Source organism: Perognathus longimembris, chromosome 13, assembly GCF_023159225.1.
Source record: "Perognathus longimembris pacificus isolate PPM17 chromosome 13, ASM2315922v1, whole genome shotgun sequence".
NCBI classification, from domain to species: Eukaryota; Metazoa; Chordata; class Mammalia; order Rodentia; family Heteromyidae; genus Perognathus; species Perognathus longimembris.
The window spans coordinates 30,158,794-30,176,399 of NC_063173.1; the positions used below are offsets into that span (position 1 = coordinate 30,158,794).

The 17,606-nt window shown below is 35.1% G+C and overlaps 1 protein-coding gene across 1 annotated transcript in view; it reads left to right on the top strand.

The window, feature by feature from the left end:
• Luzp2 (leucine zipper protein 2) overlaps positions 1-17,606 on the top strand; it is a 344,929-nt gene that overhangs the window by 162,530 nt on the left and 164,793 nt on the right. Inside the window, exon 5 of the mRNA XM_048360954.1 lies at positions 3,245-3,307. Coding sequence (XP_048216911.1) covers positions 3,245-3,307 — 63 coding nt within the window. The remainder of the gene's footprint in view (positions 1-3,244; positions 3,308-17,606) is intronic.

Below are 17,606 nucleotides of genomic sequence, written 5' to 3' on the forward strand. Positions count from 1 at the left end.
TCACAGCCCACAGGACCTCCTCCAGGTTCACCACGAGGCACCATCTTGACTACAAGTGGTCCCAAAGCTGGGAGGCAGGGCCAGCTAGAACTGCCTTTCCTGTTCTGTGGGAACCAGAAGGCAGGCGGCGCTATCCATGGGGGCCCAGGGCTGGGAAAACAGGCGGGGGCCAGCTAATTGCCTCTTAATGATGCAAGGTGTGCCCCACAATCTTGTAATTTTCAGAACCCAGAATTGATAAAATTTTTAAAAATATAGATTGAAATATTTTACCATGTTTATATATGTATATATGATATCTAATATGTATGCATAGAATGTGTCTATATCCTCTTTTATTTGTATCAAGTAGCATCTTTGAGAAGACAAATTTCTTACTACTGAAATTACTTCTTACAAATTTTGGTTTTCATGCAGAAAACTGATATTTTTCTTTCAGTATGAACACTTTACATTAATTTAGCATTGATCAGCTACTATTTAGTAATTTTTATTAATCATTCAATGATTATCTTCTGTTTGAAATACTGTAAGTATAATTGAATTTTGGGGTAAATAAAAGAGAATAGCTAAATAATAATTTCTCTCAAAGGGAAATATTTTACTTTGATTAAGCAAATATTTTGTTCAATTTTATGTTTTATGATAGGTAATTTTTAAAGCTTCCTCTGCTTATGTTCTGTATTTTTATGCCTTTTCCATAAAGATTAAAAAAGCAAAAATTTGTAAAAAAAAATGTCACAATTGCTGTGATTCATAGTGGCACTTTTACTTATTAAAACATAAAAATGAAAGATGATAGACTTTTGAATAAATTATAAAAGCAACAAATATTTACTGATCTAATTCTGTTTAAAGAAGCATCACAAGAGACATGAGCTAGTAATGAAGGGGAAAATTTTTCAACACTGTGTTCCTCAAGGGAAAAAAAAGGAGCACAGCAAAGAAAAATGGACTTTTAGGTCTATCAAAATAAGTAAGAAAAGTGAAGTCAGCCAGACCCAAAGAAACATGGACTCTATGGTTTACCTCATAGGGAAAATTAGTACATATCTAGGATAGCAGAAGATCAAAATAGCCCAATAGCTAGGCCTGTATGAACACATAAGATGATGCTAAGTGAAATGAACTCCACATTATGGAAACAAGTGCTTTAAGTATTTTCAACATGCCATGTGAAACAGTACCCTTAATTTTTTCTTTTTTTCTCTCGTATTCTTGTCCCATTGTTTTACCCCTGCTATCACTGTATCTGCTCTCAGTTCCCTGAATACTGTATATACGTGTGTTGGAACTAGGGAAGGGAAAGAGAATACCAAAATCGAGAGACAAAGGAAAAAAACACAAACCATTGCAAAAGCAATACTTACAAAACCAACTGTACAACTCATAGACAGGAGAGGGAAAAGAGGAAGAGGGAGGGGCGGAGGAATGAGGGAGGAGGTAACAAGTTGGGTAAGAAATATACTTGCTTTACAAATGAAATTGTAACCCCTTTGTACTTCACCTGACAATAAAGAAGCAAAAGAAAAGAAAAGAAAAGAAGTTAGAATATTAATAACCAGTAAATCCTCTTAGCTACACTTAATTTTTATGACTTAATTTATGCTACGTGAGATAAAAACAAGTCAAAGCAAGATTCAACCCTAAGGTTTTTATTCTCATTAAGATTTAAATGATCATTGTTCTTCCATTCTTTATTTGTTTATAAATGCATGCTATTTTCTGTCTAGAAGAATTATTTCATAACTAGCTACTAGGAATGTTTAAACTAGGGATATTAAAAATCTGCTGGGATTCTAAAACAATAGTCTCAAAGTGATAATATATTTACATATTCTGAATATACTTTAGGTCCTGAATATTAAGTCTTTAACTTGCAAGTATTTGTGTTTATATTTAACATTCAAAGAAATGCACACCTCATAGTGCAATATATAAAAGCACCAATATAAAAGCGTATAAGTAGGAGATAGGGAAAATATTTGCATCTGTGACAGGAAGTTATGATAAATTTATTATCGGTCACATCTTAAAAACAAATCTGCAATCCATAAAAACATGTCTGAGTCTAATAAATGATTAGTATAAATGGGAAAAACCTTTTACTTGGGAGGCACACAGACATTCTACATACATATTTAATTTCAAATGACATCAATTGCTTTCATGTAATATCTTTGTTCACCAACAAATATTGACTCGCTACACAATGGGATAATAAGTGTGTAGGAAATTTGTCAGTTTCTTTGAGAATTAACATGGTCAAAACTAGACACAATAATTCTTCTGTATCATCTCAAGGTTTTTCACCATCAAAATTGGTTATGGTAAGACTTTCCCTCACAGCATTAACAGGGGTTCTAAGGTTTTCAATAAAACTTTTGCAAAATCCCTAGGAAGCTGGGCACCACTGACTCATGCCTGTGATCCTAGCAATTCAGGAGGCTGAGTTCTGATGATAACAGTTCAAAGATTGCCCAGGCAGAACATAAGACTCTTATCTCCCATAAAGAAGGAGGAGGAGGAGGAGGAGGAGGAGGAGGAGGAGGGGGAGGAGGGGGAGGAGGGGGAGGAGGGGGAGGAGGGGGAGGAGGGGGAGGGGGAGGAGGAGGAGGAGGAGGAGGAGGAGGAGGAGGAGGAGGAGGAGGAGGCCAGAGTCACAAGTATTTCTGTACCCCACCCACCCACACATTTACATACACAAACATGTGCATGTACACACACACACACATACACACATACACACACAAACATATTGAGCAATAATTACAGAACCAGATAAATTTCATAGAGAGGAAAAGTGTTATACTTTCTTTGGACTAGTGTCTAAACTGCTCCATATTTTAGAAAAAAATATGGTTGTTCTCAAGCATGGCCGTCTGATAAACTTATTTGAGAGCATTTTAGTAATAAATATTACTATGCTCAGCCTTAGAATCTATCTATCTTTCTTTTTAGTAAATCAAATCCTAGGGCTTGAAATTCAAGACTTAGGCACTGTCCCTGAGCTTTTATGCTCAAGGCTAGTACTCTACCAGGTGAGTCACAACTCCACTTCAATTTCTTTTTTTGATGAGTGATGGTGGATAATTAATTGGCGATAACAGTTTCAAGGACTTTCCTTTCCAGGCTGCCTTGAATAATGCATCTCAGATCTCAGACTCCTGAATAGCTAAAACATACGCAAGAAATATTTGAGTAAGTTTACAGTGTGGTTACATCATATTCTATTTATTTTCAGATTAATTTCTTAAAAACTGAAGTGGAGAGGAAGAGCAAAATGATCCGAGACCTCCAGAATGAGGTAAGACTTATACCTCAGGAGATACAAAGAACACATAAAATTGCACACACAGATTACCCATTAGACAAGAGTACTTATGACAAGCTCACTTGACATCCAATTACAGACTAGTAGACAGGAAAGGAAAGACTGAGAATTCTGAACGTGTGTGTGTGTGTGTGTGTGTGTGTGTGTGTGTATGATAACATTCTTATCCTAAAATTCTCCCATTCTTTTTCTCCTGTAGTTATAATTTTCATATATATATATGCATATATATATCCTTACAGATCTTGACAAAAAAAGACTATCTAAAATGGCCTACATTCTATAAAGATGCAATTGAAACTGCACAATGTATGAAGGGCATAATCAAGCCATAACTGCTTTCATGGTAACCCTACACATGGAAGGAAACTATTACATAAAATACACTTTTTCAGGGCCTCTCACTTGCTCAACAGGCACTCTATGTCTGATCAATTCCTTCAGCCCCATTTTTAGCTCATTGAGTTTGAGCTAGAGATGCACTGTCTTTGAAGACTTGATCCTGGATCTTGATATACCTATTTTATGCATCTCATCGTTGCTGAGGTGACAAAGTGGATATGATATCCAACTTCCTTCTGCTAACAAGGATTCTCACAATTTTTATTGTCTGGACAGTCTTGCAACTGGAACATCCTAACTTCAACCTCAACCTCAACATAATTTAAGATGACAGGTAAATGCTACTCTGCAAGGCTTGAATAGGAGCCAGCAATTTTTTCTGTCTAGACTGACCTTGAACTGTTATCCTCCCATTCTCAGCCTTCTACATAGCTAGGATTATAGACAGGGGCCATTTATTCCTGACTATAATGATATCATTTCCTTTAATTTTTGTATTTACTTTCTATTTCTATCTTTTATCTGTATTTGGTGCAATTAGTTAAATCAACACTATTTTATACTAAATTCTCCATCCTTAATCCCATTGTTTCACCTACTTCTTTGACATTTATCGTAATTCTGAATATGCCTATTGAATCTCCACCTATTAAATTACTAAATCATTTAGTGTTTTATTGCCATTTAAACAAGTTGGTAGAAGAAAAAGCTTGCCAGAAATGAAGTCACTGGTCTCTATTTAAATATTGGCAAACATCTATTGACTGATACATGGGGGTTGGTAGGCTTGTAAATAATGGACTTGTAGAGGTATTGTAGCAATAATTGTTTTTGGTTATGGCAAAATATCTCTTGTTAAGAAAGTATTACTAGACCATACAGAGACCGCATGTGAATGTAGCATGAATGTTAGTCTTAGCAAGAACTCTGTTAGCCCAGTTCTGATTTTATCTCAAGGAAGGCTGGCCTCTGCCAGAATCTGGAAACTAGCAACCTGTATGTTATCTGTATGTCATGAATTGCAGCATGTTCTACCACATGCAACTACGCCTAACCCAAAATGTCTTTTCATCTGTCACTTTTCTGTATCCACATATTGCAAAGATTATGCCTACTTAGCTGAGAAAATGTCATTGTCTAGCCTACACCTACAATGATTTTATTTATTTCTGATCTTTGTCTCCCTTCACTTTTATTACTGAAAGTATGGAGTTCAAAAATACCTTCCTATTGTAGAACCAGAAAGTGTGCACATGCCTCTTTAAGGAGGCTTGTGCTAATAAACTATTATAGTGCCTGCACAGTAGTTTTAGTTTCCAGTAGGTGGTCACTGAGGGAGAGTGTGGAACATAATCTGAGGCCAATACAGAATTCAGTGTTTTGTCATAATACCACATGTGGTCATGGCATCTTACCTACTTTTATGCTGTGTTTTATATGTTTCATAACTAGATGCAGGCTCTTTTTTTTTTTTTTTTTTTTTGGCCAGTCCTGGGCCTTGGACTCAGGGCCTGAGCACTGTCCCTGGCTTCTTCCCGCTCAAGGCTAGCACTCTGTCACCTGAGCCACAGCGCCCCTTCTGGCCGTTTTCCATATATGTGGTGCTGGGGAATCAAATCGAGAGCTTCATGTGTAGGAGGCAAGCACTCTTGCCACTAGGCCATATTCCCAGCCCTAGATGCAGACTCTTGAATGACAAACTTACCTCCCCATTACGGCATAATCAACCATTTCCACGGAACTGTCCACAAGTAGGAGTTTATGTGTGCAGAATGCACATTAAGACTCCATTTGAATATTTTCTGTACCCAGTGAATTAACTGAATTGAAAATATATGAATACTACTTCCAGATTGGGAGGTCAAAGTTGAGTTACTTATTATTTCTGATAGGGTTGTTTAGAATCTTAATAAAATATAATTGCTAGCATTAGGGTTTCTCTGACTTTCCTAAATTGATAGCAGAAACACAGTGTATTATCTATGTATCTATGTATCTACCTATATATGTATAAGTGTGTGTTTGTTTGCATATGTGTGTTTTCCTTGGAAAAAGGTATAGATTCCTTGGAGTCCAAAAACAATACAGAAACAAAATATGTCAGTAATCACTAAAATGGATGAAAGTATGGAATATTGTGTGTGTGTGTGTGTGTGTGTGTGTGTGTGTGTGTGTGTGTGTTTGTTTGTATGCCAGTCCATGGACTTGAACTTGGGGTCTCACCACTGTTTCTAAGCATATTTTTTTTTTACAAGCCTAGCACTCTACCATTTGAAACATAATTGTGCTTGCAGATTTTGGGTAGTTAATTATATATGGGTTTTATGATTTTCCTGCCTGGCTGGCTTTTGTTCACTATACTTAGATCTCTTTCCTGAATATCTAAGATTATAAGCATGAGCCCCAGTGACTGGCTGAAAACTCCAATACATTTTAAGAAAAATAAATATTTTAGTTCAACTCTTTGTAACTGTAAATCTCTCTAAGGTGAATTATTCCATCTTCTTGGCTCAGAAACTCTGAAAATTGAAAAGGATGGGCGGTTTCATAATGTGATAGAGTGCTTCAGGTCATCATTTTGACAATGGATTCTCATGCTTGCTTGCAGATGGATAGGCCTAGGAATTTGTGTCAAATATGTGCTGAGTCCAGAGCATGCTTAATATATTTTTAAATGATTTTATCACAACATTTTCACTTGGTTCCTGGTGATAGTTCCTCTTTTAAGAGGTGATGTCTGGGAACATTTATACAGTTTATCATTCTGATTAATTATTACACTTAAAATTTAATGCTTACTATAACCAGTCCATTTGAAGTTCTAAGACTATTTTTGAAAATATCAAAGCCAGAGGGGCTTAATATAAAATAAATTTGCTCTCCCATACTTCTGTAAGCTAGAGGCCTGAAACCACCTGTCAATAGGGCAGTTTCCTCTACAGAACTGAAAACACCTTCTCTTTACTTAATCCTGGCTCTCTGATGTGACATTCATTGGTTTTCAGTGGTGTCCTCTGATCTTGGTTTCTGTCTTTACATGGCTCCACACGCTCATAGACAGCAGCTCTTCCATTTGTGATCTGTTAATGCTATTATGATCTGTATTGAAACTGACCACATGCGCAAATATTCTATTTGTAAATGTATTTGCATTTGAAAGATCCAACTAGACATGGAATTGAAGGGATGCTTTTCTATCCATGTTTCATCTGTGGCATTTTGTATGTTCCACCCAATTAAAAATAAAAAGGAGGCTTAGCTACTTGTTATAAGGGAAAAGGAAAAATTCTATGTAGTCTAAACTTGTCATGACAGTCTTACATTATATCTCACTTAGAAGCATATGAATGAGTTATTTTTACATTTATCCATTTCTGCAGTGTATACTTTACTTGATTCACAATCTTGTCTGAACATTTCACTAATTTCTAGAAAGACACCAATGCTTCTAAATATGAATCAAACAAACAGTCTCCGATTATAAAATAATGTATTCATCATTAAATAATACATGAGAAATTTGCCTAATACAATACAAAATAATTACAAAATGACACATATGAAGTGCCATACAATAGGGACTAAAATCAGTGTTTTAGAATATCATGTCACAAAGAAGCTGATAAATATAGCAACCTATTCAGGTATGTTGGGTACTAAAGGCTTGGTCTCTCAGGTGCCTGTGGAAAAGATTAAAATTTATGACTATCCACTCACAACCAGGAAAGCAAACATTAACAAAATGTTAATACTTCATAAGTTGCCTTTAGGTGAAGAGGTCCTTCCTTCCTTCCTTCCTTCCTTCCTTCCTTCCTTCCTTCCTTCCTTCCTTCCTTCCTTCCTTCTTTCTTTCCTTCCTTCCTTCCTTTTTGCCTGCCTCTCTCTCTCTCTCTCTCTCTCTCTCTCTCTCTCTCTCTCTCTCTCTGGTCATGGGGGTTGAACTCAGAACTCAGGGCCTGACCACTGGCTTTGAGCTCTTAAGCTCAAGGCTAACATTCTACCACTTTGAGCCACAGCACCATTTCTGATTTTATAGTGGTTAACTGGAAATACAAATCTCAGACTTTTGTGCCTGGGCTGGCTGAAGAGATGGAAGAGATAGAAGAGAGATTTTCATTGATGTGAGGAATGAAATTTAATTTGGTATTTTCTTGTAGGTGGGTCCAACTTCAAGCCAATTTATTGCAAAGAATATATTTTTAAATCTCTAAGTCTAAGCTATATATAGCCATTTTGAGAAGGTACTGGAAGCTGATCTGATTGATAAAGCAAAAGTGCAATACCCAGAAAAATAAATTTAAAAATATACCTCTATGATATACAACTTTATCAACTGCCTTTCTCTTTTACAAAACATGATACATTCCCCAGAATTGCAGAAGTATGCAGAACTGCAGAACTGTCTGATGAATGTTTACACAGTCTACTTCAGATTCCATGCCATTTACTGTTATGTGTTAATTCTACTGAATATTTTCCTGTTACAAAATGTTGTCTATATATTTACATTGTGTGGAATATTAGAAATAAATTAGTTGAAACTAGAGTGCATCTGTTATTTTTCTTTTCTCCTCTCTAAAGAAGCTAGTGATCTTTTCCATAATTCAGAAAAGGGATAATAGTTGCATATTTTCTGGACATTATTTCATGTTTTATGTATTTCCAAGAAGAAAATGTGTAAGACATTAGTCATAAAATATAGTCATAAAATATTAGTCATAAAAATATCAGTCATAAATAATGGAAACAGTTATCCTCACTGAAATGGTTGCTTTTGGTTTCTAAGGAAAATTAATTCATCAATAAGCTGTGTTGTATACAACTAAATATTGCTTAGAAATGGTATTAAAAAATAAAGCAAATGGCAAGTATTCATGGCTCATGCCTCTAATTCTATCTATTCAGGAGGCTGATAATCACAGTTCAAAGTCAGCATTATTACTATCTATTATTACTATCTATTCTTACTGTCTATTACTATCATTACTATCTTCACTTTCATTGAGTATTATGTTCTATACTAAATAGTACCTACTAAATAACTGAATATATGTTTGTATATATACATATATGCATATATATAATTGCTTTACCTTTAACATCTGTAATAAAATATCTTACAAAAATGAGAATAAAATCTATTTTACTATTATTAGCTCAGGCAAAAGGTGTTTAATTTTCATCTATGTGTACAATTTTTTCTTACTGAATTATCTATATTTATTCCATTGGGATCAGAAAATAATGTGTTTTAGATATTTTTGAAATTTTCAGCCCTTGATTTATGCCTTCACAGGTGATTATAAGAAGAATGTGTGTGGGCTGGGGATATGGCCTAGTGGCAAGAGCGCTTGCCTTGTATACATGAAGCCCTTGGTTCGATTCCCCAGCACCACATATACAGAAAATGGCCAGAAGTGGTGCTGCTGCTCAAGTGGCAGAGTGCTAGCCTTGAGCAAAAAGAAGCCAGGGAGAGTGCTCAGGCCCTGAGTCCAAGGCCCAGGACTGGCCAAAAAAAAAAAAAAAAAGAAGAAGAATGTGTGTCTGCATCTAGCAGTATCTGTATTAAAGGTAAAGTGATAAGAGAGATCAAAACAAAATGAAAGTATTACTAATCTGTAGAGAAATGACTATTTACATGTCCTGAATAGAACTCATGATGGATTATCATCTAATCACAGTTAGAATGAAGACAACAGAAATATCAAAAGCTAACAAGTGCCGCAGGAATGGAGAGAAATGGGGATTGGCATACGCTGTTAATAGAGATGTATTTAGTAGTCACTGCAGAGCATGATGGAGGTTCAAAACCTTTGAAATAAAAACTGAATAATTGTACTTGTCAAAGAAAATTCTAGACTTTAGTCTGGGCATTGTGGAAAATCAATTCTAAATACAGAAATACTAGCAATACTACTACTGCTGAGTATACATATATAAAGGAAATGAGGTCAGCTTCTCAGTGGGAACCTGTATCACCTTATTTATATCATCACTATTTACAGTATTCCAGACATTCTGCAAATAAATGAATAAAGAAAATGTGGTACATATACTGTGGAATATGATGTAGCACTAACAAATGAAATTCTATCATTTGTAGCAACACAGAAACTTATAAAACATGGCCATGGGGCTGGAAATGTGGCTTAGCAGTAGAGTGCTTGATTCACAGCACCACATAAACAGAAAAAATATGCCAGAAGAGGCACTGTGGCTCAAGAGGTAGAGTGCTAGCCTTGAGCAAAAAGAACCCAGGGATAGTGCTCAGGTCTTGAGTCCAAGCCCAAGGACTGGCCAAAAAAAAAGGGGGGAGGGAGGCAGCTTACATGAAATAAGTTAAAGAAATAATATCACTCCCACATAGTAGGTAAAACATGTTGATCACATAGAAAATATCAGATAATATCAGATTAATGATAATTAGAGGTTAGAAAAAAAGCTAGAGGTTAAAAATGCTATATATTCTGGTGTAGCATAGTTATTACATGCATGTGTCAAATTTTCACAATGCACACTACACATTTACCTCATCATAGTGACAACTGAACGTCTCTGTCAATGCCACTGACACCCCAGTGGCTAGCATTGTACCTACATCTATGTCTAATTCTTGTGGACAAACGTTTTTTTGTTTGCATCTTTACCCAACCCAGTAATTTAGATGGCACATCCTCTGAAGTGGGACGAAAATGGAAGGAAATATAGAGATAAACTCTAGACGCTTCAAGGTGTTAAATGTCACAGGTAGAAGAAAGTGGAAAAGGAACTTGGCATCACTTGCTGCTCTCCTTTTCCCTGTTCTTCTAACCACGCTTGCTCTTATCCCACTTTCATAACTATAATCTTCAAAGGCATTGTGACACTAACAACATAAGTAAGTGTCTTTTTAAATCTTTTGCAATGTACACGACTGTGCATTGTCTCAGATCTCTGTTCTTGCTGGTGGTGCAAGTCGAAAATATTGTTTTTGCCTTTTTTCATAAAGCAATTCAGTTTGGGTAAATGTTACACCCCTGTGTCCTTTTTATTTAGATAACTTTGAACACTGTTGATACAGTACAGAACTACTTCTCTGGGCTTTATCTAATATTGCATTTTCAAATGAGACACACACACAATTTTATTATTGTTCTCAGGATTTAGGTTTATCTAAGGATACATGATATCAATTGATATTTTATCAAAATTAGATTAAAATACATAATAAATTAGAGAAATAATCATCAATAAAAATATAATGTGCAATTTGAGTTATTTTACCATTTCAAAAAAGGGAAATATTTTCTTACATATAACACTGCATATCTGACCTCTGAAAAATCATTGTGTGGAAGCAAAATTTATTTTCAAGCTTTGTTATATATCTTAAATTTAATGTTCAGTAATAATCTGAAGAATCACCATATTTCATTTATAGTCCATTCACATTTAAGAAGTGGACTATTTTGTCTGCTTCTTTCTCCCTCCCATGCCTGGTTCCTATTTGGTTTAAAATAAGACACTGTGGTGAAAATGACCACCTGTCCAACAATGTTTGTTCTCTTCTCTTCTATTTGGTAACTTACAATGAGTTTCAGGTTAAAATCTGAATGTACATGGCCATGGACTCTACTTCGCAGAACCCTAGTGTGATTTTGTTTAGTCAGAGCCACACAATGGAGTTATAGCCAAACAATTTGAACATAAATCTCAGTACATACATATACATCTGAGAAAAAATGTAATTGCTAAAGTTAGTATTTTTTGCTACTACTTAACCAATATTAATTTCTAATCACTAAAAATAAACTATGTTGTATACTAGAAACATTTAGCATAAGCAAAATCATTCTTGTATCCTTTCACAAGCTATACCTATACCTATACCTACATACATAGTACACCTATATAGGCTCAGATATTATATAGAGTTCATTTGCAATCAACCTTTATAGATACCAATTAAACTTGGTCCAAATTCTGACTTATTTTTGAAAACACAGAACATATGAGCTCTCAATTCAAATGTTCTGTGCACACTGATCCTTTCCTCCATGATACTTCATTCAAACTAATTTACCCATGAAAGACATCTTCTCTTGTGTTTAAAAGTCTAGTATGTAGTTGGATTTCTCCTGTTTTCACAGGTGGCATGGAACTCTTTACTATGACTTTCTCTACTCTGTTGTATACTTTCACTTTTAGGACTTTCCTAACCTACTAGGCTTCTGAGAACCTTCTACATAATTTAATTGATCTGTGTGTGTTTGTGTGTGTGTGTGTGTGTGTGTGTGTGTGTGTGTGTGTGTGTGTGTGTGTCCTGGGGCTAGAACTCGGGGTCTGGTTGCTGTCACTGAGCTTTTCTGCTGAAGAATAATGCTCTACCACTTGAACCACAGCTCCACATCAGGCATTTTTTAGGTGCTTAATTGGCAATAAATGTCTCATGGACTTTCTTATCCAGAAAAATTTTGAACAATGATCTTCTGATCTCAGTCCTGGGTATCTAAGGCTAAAGGTTTGAGCCACCAGTGACAGGCCATTTTTTATTTTTTAAAATGATCATTAAGTAGTTGTATGATGGGGTCCATTTCAACATGCCACATTATAAATGCAACAAATAATGGTCATTGTCTCCCTGTCTATTAAGATCCCCCATTTCTCTCAACTCCACCTATCCATTCAAGTTATTGGGTTCTATCTTCATTTATGTACTTTGAGTACTATGATCATCTTTGCCCACTCTTCACATCTTCATCACTGCCTTTGCTTTGAGCTTCGCCCTCTGACCACATACATTCCAGTTTCCTGGTATTCATTTTGTTACACTGGAAAATACTCATGGAGTTTCATCATTGCACTCTTTCCCAGGAAGTATATTTTTGTTCAATGTAAATAGAAAGCAACTTTCTTGTTTTGATTAACTTCTAAGAACTTTGAAATGAATCCTTCATTCTAAAGCAGTCTTCCTTCCACATATATAAAAGCAAATGCAGCCCTTGTCACCTATATTTCTTACATCTCTATGTTCCAAGGCCTGAATTTTTTTTTCTCTTCTCAATTTTTAAAATTTTATAAGGGAATACCATACATACAAAAGCACAAAACCATACAGCTTAAGAAAATGCCCCTCCAGCTTCAGTAGAGCACCACCCATTCCTCAACCTCACAATTCACATCTCCCCCCAAGCCCCCAATGTCAGCACCAGCTAACATTGAAACTGTTCCCTTGTTTTGCTTTTTTCCCATGTATTTAATGCTGTTTACCTTCACAAAATAACCACAGTCAATATACTGTGACTTGCATTTAATGTAACATTGTTGAACCATCCTGTTTCACTTTCTGTGAAGGCCTGAAATTTTAAGTTAGGCTAATGATAAGATAATAGAACAAAAAAGTGCTAAATACAATTGCTGGAGATCTGTAAGGTCTATATTAGGCCTTTTATTATTCTCTTTGCTTCCCTTATGTGCTACAAAATGTATTAATGTGATAGTGAAATTTGGATGTAAAATATAATCCCAAAAATCTGGATGTAGTATTAAAAGAATCTCATTGTCTATTTTCCCTTAAGGCCAACCCCCCTACCCCACCTTCCTCATTCACAAGTAGCAATACTGTTCTTCTTTTTCCTGAATCTTGTTTCTATTGGTGTGCTCTCACTAGTAATCTTTTTACTGGTCCCTAGCTAAGCCAATGAAGTAGGTAAAGTATTATGGAAGTCATCTCTTAAAGTGGTTTCTATGACTTATACTTTTCATTTCTTCTTCCCTTTGTTGCCCAATGATTGTAGCTTCTTACTTATGGATAGGCTGATCCACTTTGTGAATTAAATTCTTTGACACTCAGTGTCCCACGTTGAGCTTATCCTCACACTGAATAAGGTTACATTGTTAATTAGAATTGCTGGTATACCATTCCTTGCTATTTTAAACTTTTTCTAGATTCAAAGTTTGAATTTCAAGCATAGAACTGTTCAGTTTCATGGATCACACCTTCAGATTTCTGTAGGGAAATTCTTTACTTTTATTTCTTTATGGGGAACAAGGTATATTTCTTTCTTTTCCCCATCTGCTTTTCTTTACTTTATTTTGTTATACTAAGATACATTTATGTTAAACCTTTGAATCAAGGACTTTCACTTGAAAATTATTATATAAATATTTCTGAATAATCCTGGGGTCTAAAACTGTAAACTGTTATTTCTTTTCCTCATTAAAAGGCTCTGTTAAGGTTGGCACCTGAAAATATCTGTGCATGTATTCTGCTCACATATGGAGTTCAGTGAAAAGATTTTTATAGATCTTTTGAATCTTAGCTGTAAATCTCGATTAAATCTTGCCAAGGAAATATTGCACCAGACAAAATTAGACAAGCAAGGGAGGCTTTTATTCACTGATATTACTGTCATGGAAAGTCTTTGCTAGAATAGATTCTGAAATCAACTCTGCTGAAACAAGACAGGTAAGTTCTCAATCATTGGAGTTAGTGTGAGAAAAAAAGAGTTAAAAAAAAAGATTTTTGGATGTGATTTGCCCTACAGATTGAGTTATCTCTTAATATGTAAATAATTTGTTTTTCTGGAAAGGGCATTTATGGATGATAATTACTGCTCATAGAAGTTCAGTTCCTACTGGACCACTGAAACTGGTAGATACAGTGCCATCCTTCTTGGCTACATTTCTTAGAGATGGCTTCCAGGTATTTCAGGAAGATTTGTTTTTTTCAATTGGAAATGTGGCAGAAGGGTTTAAAGAAAAGATTTGCAACTCAAAAAAGGCAGAGAAGGAATTTACAACTTAAGCTTCGAAAATAAATTATCTGGGGGAAAAATAAAAGACCAGATAGGAAAATTCTCAACAGTTCTAACATGCTGCTTTGAAAGGATGTTGCAGTTTTCTCAAATTGAGCCTCTATGGTTTGTACTTAAAGATATTTCTCATTTGTTGTTGTGTTTCTATTATTGTTATTTATTTATGACAGGGAAATCAGAAAAACAATTGTTCTAACATTATCTGAGAAGAAAGTAGTATCTTCCTAAACTTGTACTTTCTGTTTCTCTTTTCAAATAAGCTGATAAAATAATGCCATTAGTATATGCAATTCTCATCTGAAACTAAGTAGAAGGTTCAGAATGTTACCAATGTTCTTGACATTTCTATCCTACTGAACGTGCTTAATTAACTTATACCCAATTTGGAAAGAAATACCATTAAGCTCTGACCCAGAAGAAGTGGAAAATGAAAAGCTTGATTGTATGCTATGCTTTCCACCGCCCACTGTGATAATCCATTTCAAGTACTTTCCATTTGACACACTACTTTTAAAGTACAGAAACACATATCATATTAACATTCTTTAATTTGGATACCAACTTTGGAAAATAAGAATTACATATAATCCTCATGACACATAACAGTGCACATTTTCATAATGGTTGTGATTGGAATACATTCAATCAAAATGTATCAATGGAATTTATAATCTAAAGTGTTAACATGGCTTCAAGCACATGCATCATTCAATCAAGCTAAACATTCTCACATATGTTGATATCTAATGCTTTAGAAGAAACCCAAAATACATCTTTTTAAATTGCTTATGGACTAAAACCAAACTTTAGGGTGCCATGATATATTCAAAGAGTATGATTAATTTTTTCAGCTCATGTATAAAAGGTTGATGATATTCTCAGATTAACCAAGGTTCTTTCAAGATCGACTAAAATATGATAGAAGATTAACTTGGAAATGCAGAATGCACAAAATTATATAATCAGTAATAGAGAAATAAATATCATTCAATACACTATTGATAACCAAATTAATTTCAGGGGTTAGAGGCACTTAGCCAGGCACAATGAAAAAAAAAACAAAAAACAAAAACAAAAACAAAAAACAACAATGAACCGCAATCCACTGAGGTTGAAGGAACACTAGTTTGAGTTAAGCCTTGTCTCAAAGAGAGAACTGGCTAAATAAGTGACAAGAAGAATTGTTGGATTTTAGAATATGAATGATTTTTACATCACTTAGTCACAAATAACCTCATTATTTATCTATTTTGAAGTGAGTGGAAAAATTTATTTTTTAATTCACACAAAATATAGACTCCAGATTTAATTATTCAACATCCCAGCCTAATACAATCCACAAACTCATTTTACTTTATTGAACTAGCTCATGATTACATTTTCTTTGTTTCTTGACCACTAGAGATACATCATATAAATAATAAGAATGATTTAATACAAAAATAGTAAGGCAGAATTTAAAAACATTGTGTACTATTTGATATGATTCCTATTATATAAAATGACTGTTATCATAAAAAATATCATTTTCATTTGTTTCCTATATGCTATCCACTGCTTATCTTCTCTTTAGAATAAGTAGTGGAATAGTCATATAATATTTATTTTTGTGTACAGAAAGTTCAGTAAATTTATCAATGACTATATCTAGTACCTCCAGCACTAAAGGAGATAAAAACACGAGTAAAGCAACAATAACAATTAACTACCGTGAAGAGAATGTATCTTGCAGAACATTTCATTGTGTTTTATTATGTATAAATCTTCTAATATCCATGTGAAATTGAATTTTTAGCCTCATTTCACTGCCTAAATGATAGAGGGTCTAATTATTACAAATCTCACAACTAAAGTAGAACTTAAGACACTTGAACTCTTCATACTGCTCAGCACTGTTGATTTTTTAGTACTTCAGTGGCAGCATACATATTGTGCACATTAATAGTTTAAGTGTACTTATGTAACTTAGAACCTTGAGATTAATAAAGAGAATCACAGGAGATCATCTAGCACTAGATGATATCAAGATTATATAATTCTCATCCAAGCCTAGTGGGACACATCTTGTAATTCCTACTTTATGATCAGAACCAAAAGGATCCTGAGTTCAAGGCTAACTTTGGCTACATAACAATGACAAAATATAATAAGAAAGGATTATATCAATTTCCCATCTCCCCACATTCCATGAAATGATTCATCCTCTGAGCTGTGTAGATCGCAGCAATACCTTAGGGGCTAAAACAGCACCGACTTGTAATGAAGGCCACGGTTGCTCAAGGTTTTCTGACTCTCTAGAACCATGATCTTACCTGAAGATAATGAGTTGTTGAAGCCCTCCTCCTCCCCTTCCCCCTCCCCCTCCTCCCCCTCCTCCTCCTCCTCCCCCTCCTCCTCCTCCTCCTCCTCAGTACTCTTCATCATTGTGAGATTTCTTCTTTATAGCAAATCGGTGTGTGTGTGTGTGTGTGTGTGTGTGTGTGTGTGTGTGTGTGTGTGTGTGTGCATGCATTTGTGTGTGACCTAAGTTTGATTTTTGAACCCAGACAGAATTCCTTGGTATTCACAGGGTGGTGAACCAATAGCAGTATGTTTGATAGGGAAAACTGTGTCATTCAGTCCTTTCAAGGACTGAAGCAGAATTTGATTCATAGAAGGCCAATTGCAGTCTTTCAGAAATTTAAAAGCTCACCCTTTCAAAACTCCCTGATTAGTAGTATTTTTGTAATGTTTTTTAAATTTGTTTGTTTTTGTTTTGTTTTGTTTTGCCAGTCCTTAGACCAAGACTCAGGGCCTGAGTTTTGTTCATGGCTTCTTTTTGCTCAAGGGTACCACTCTACCTCTTGAGTCATAGTGCCACTTCTGGCTTTTTCTGTTTATTTAGTTCTGAGGAATCTAACCCAGGTCTTTGTGCATGCTAGGCAAGCACCCTACCACTAAGCCATATTTCCAGGCCATGATTAGTAGTTTTTGTGGTCAAAACATGTTTTCTGGGTTTTTTTTTCTTTTTTTTTTCAAATTTTTATTATCAAACTGATGTACAGAGAGGTTACAGTTTCATACGTTAGGCATTGGATACATTTCTTGTACTGTTTGTTACCTTGTCCCTCATACCCCCCTCCCTCCCCCCCATG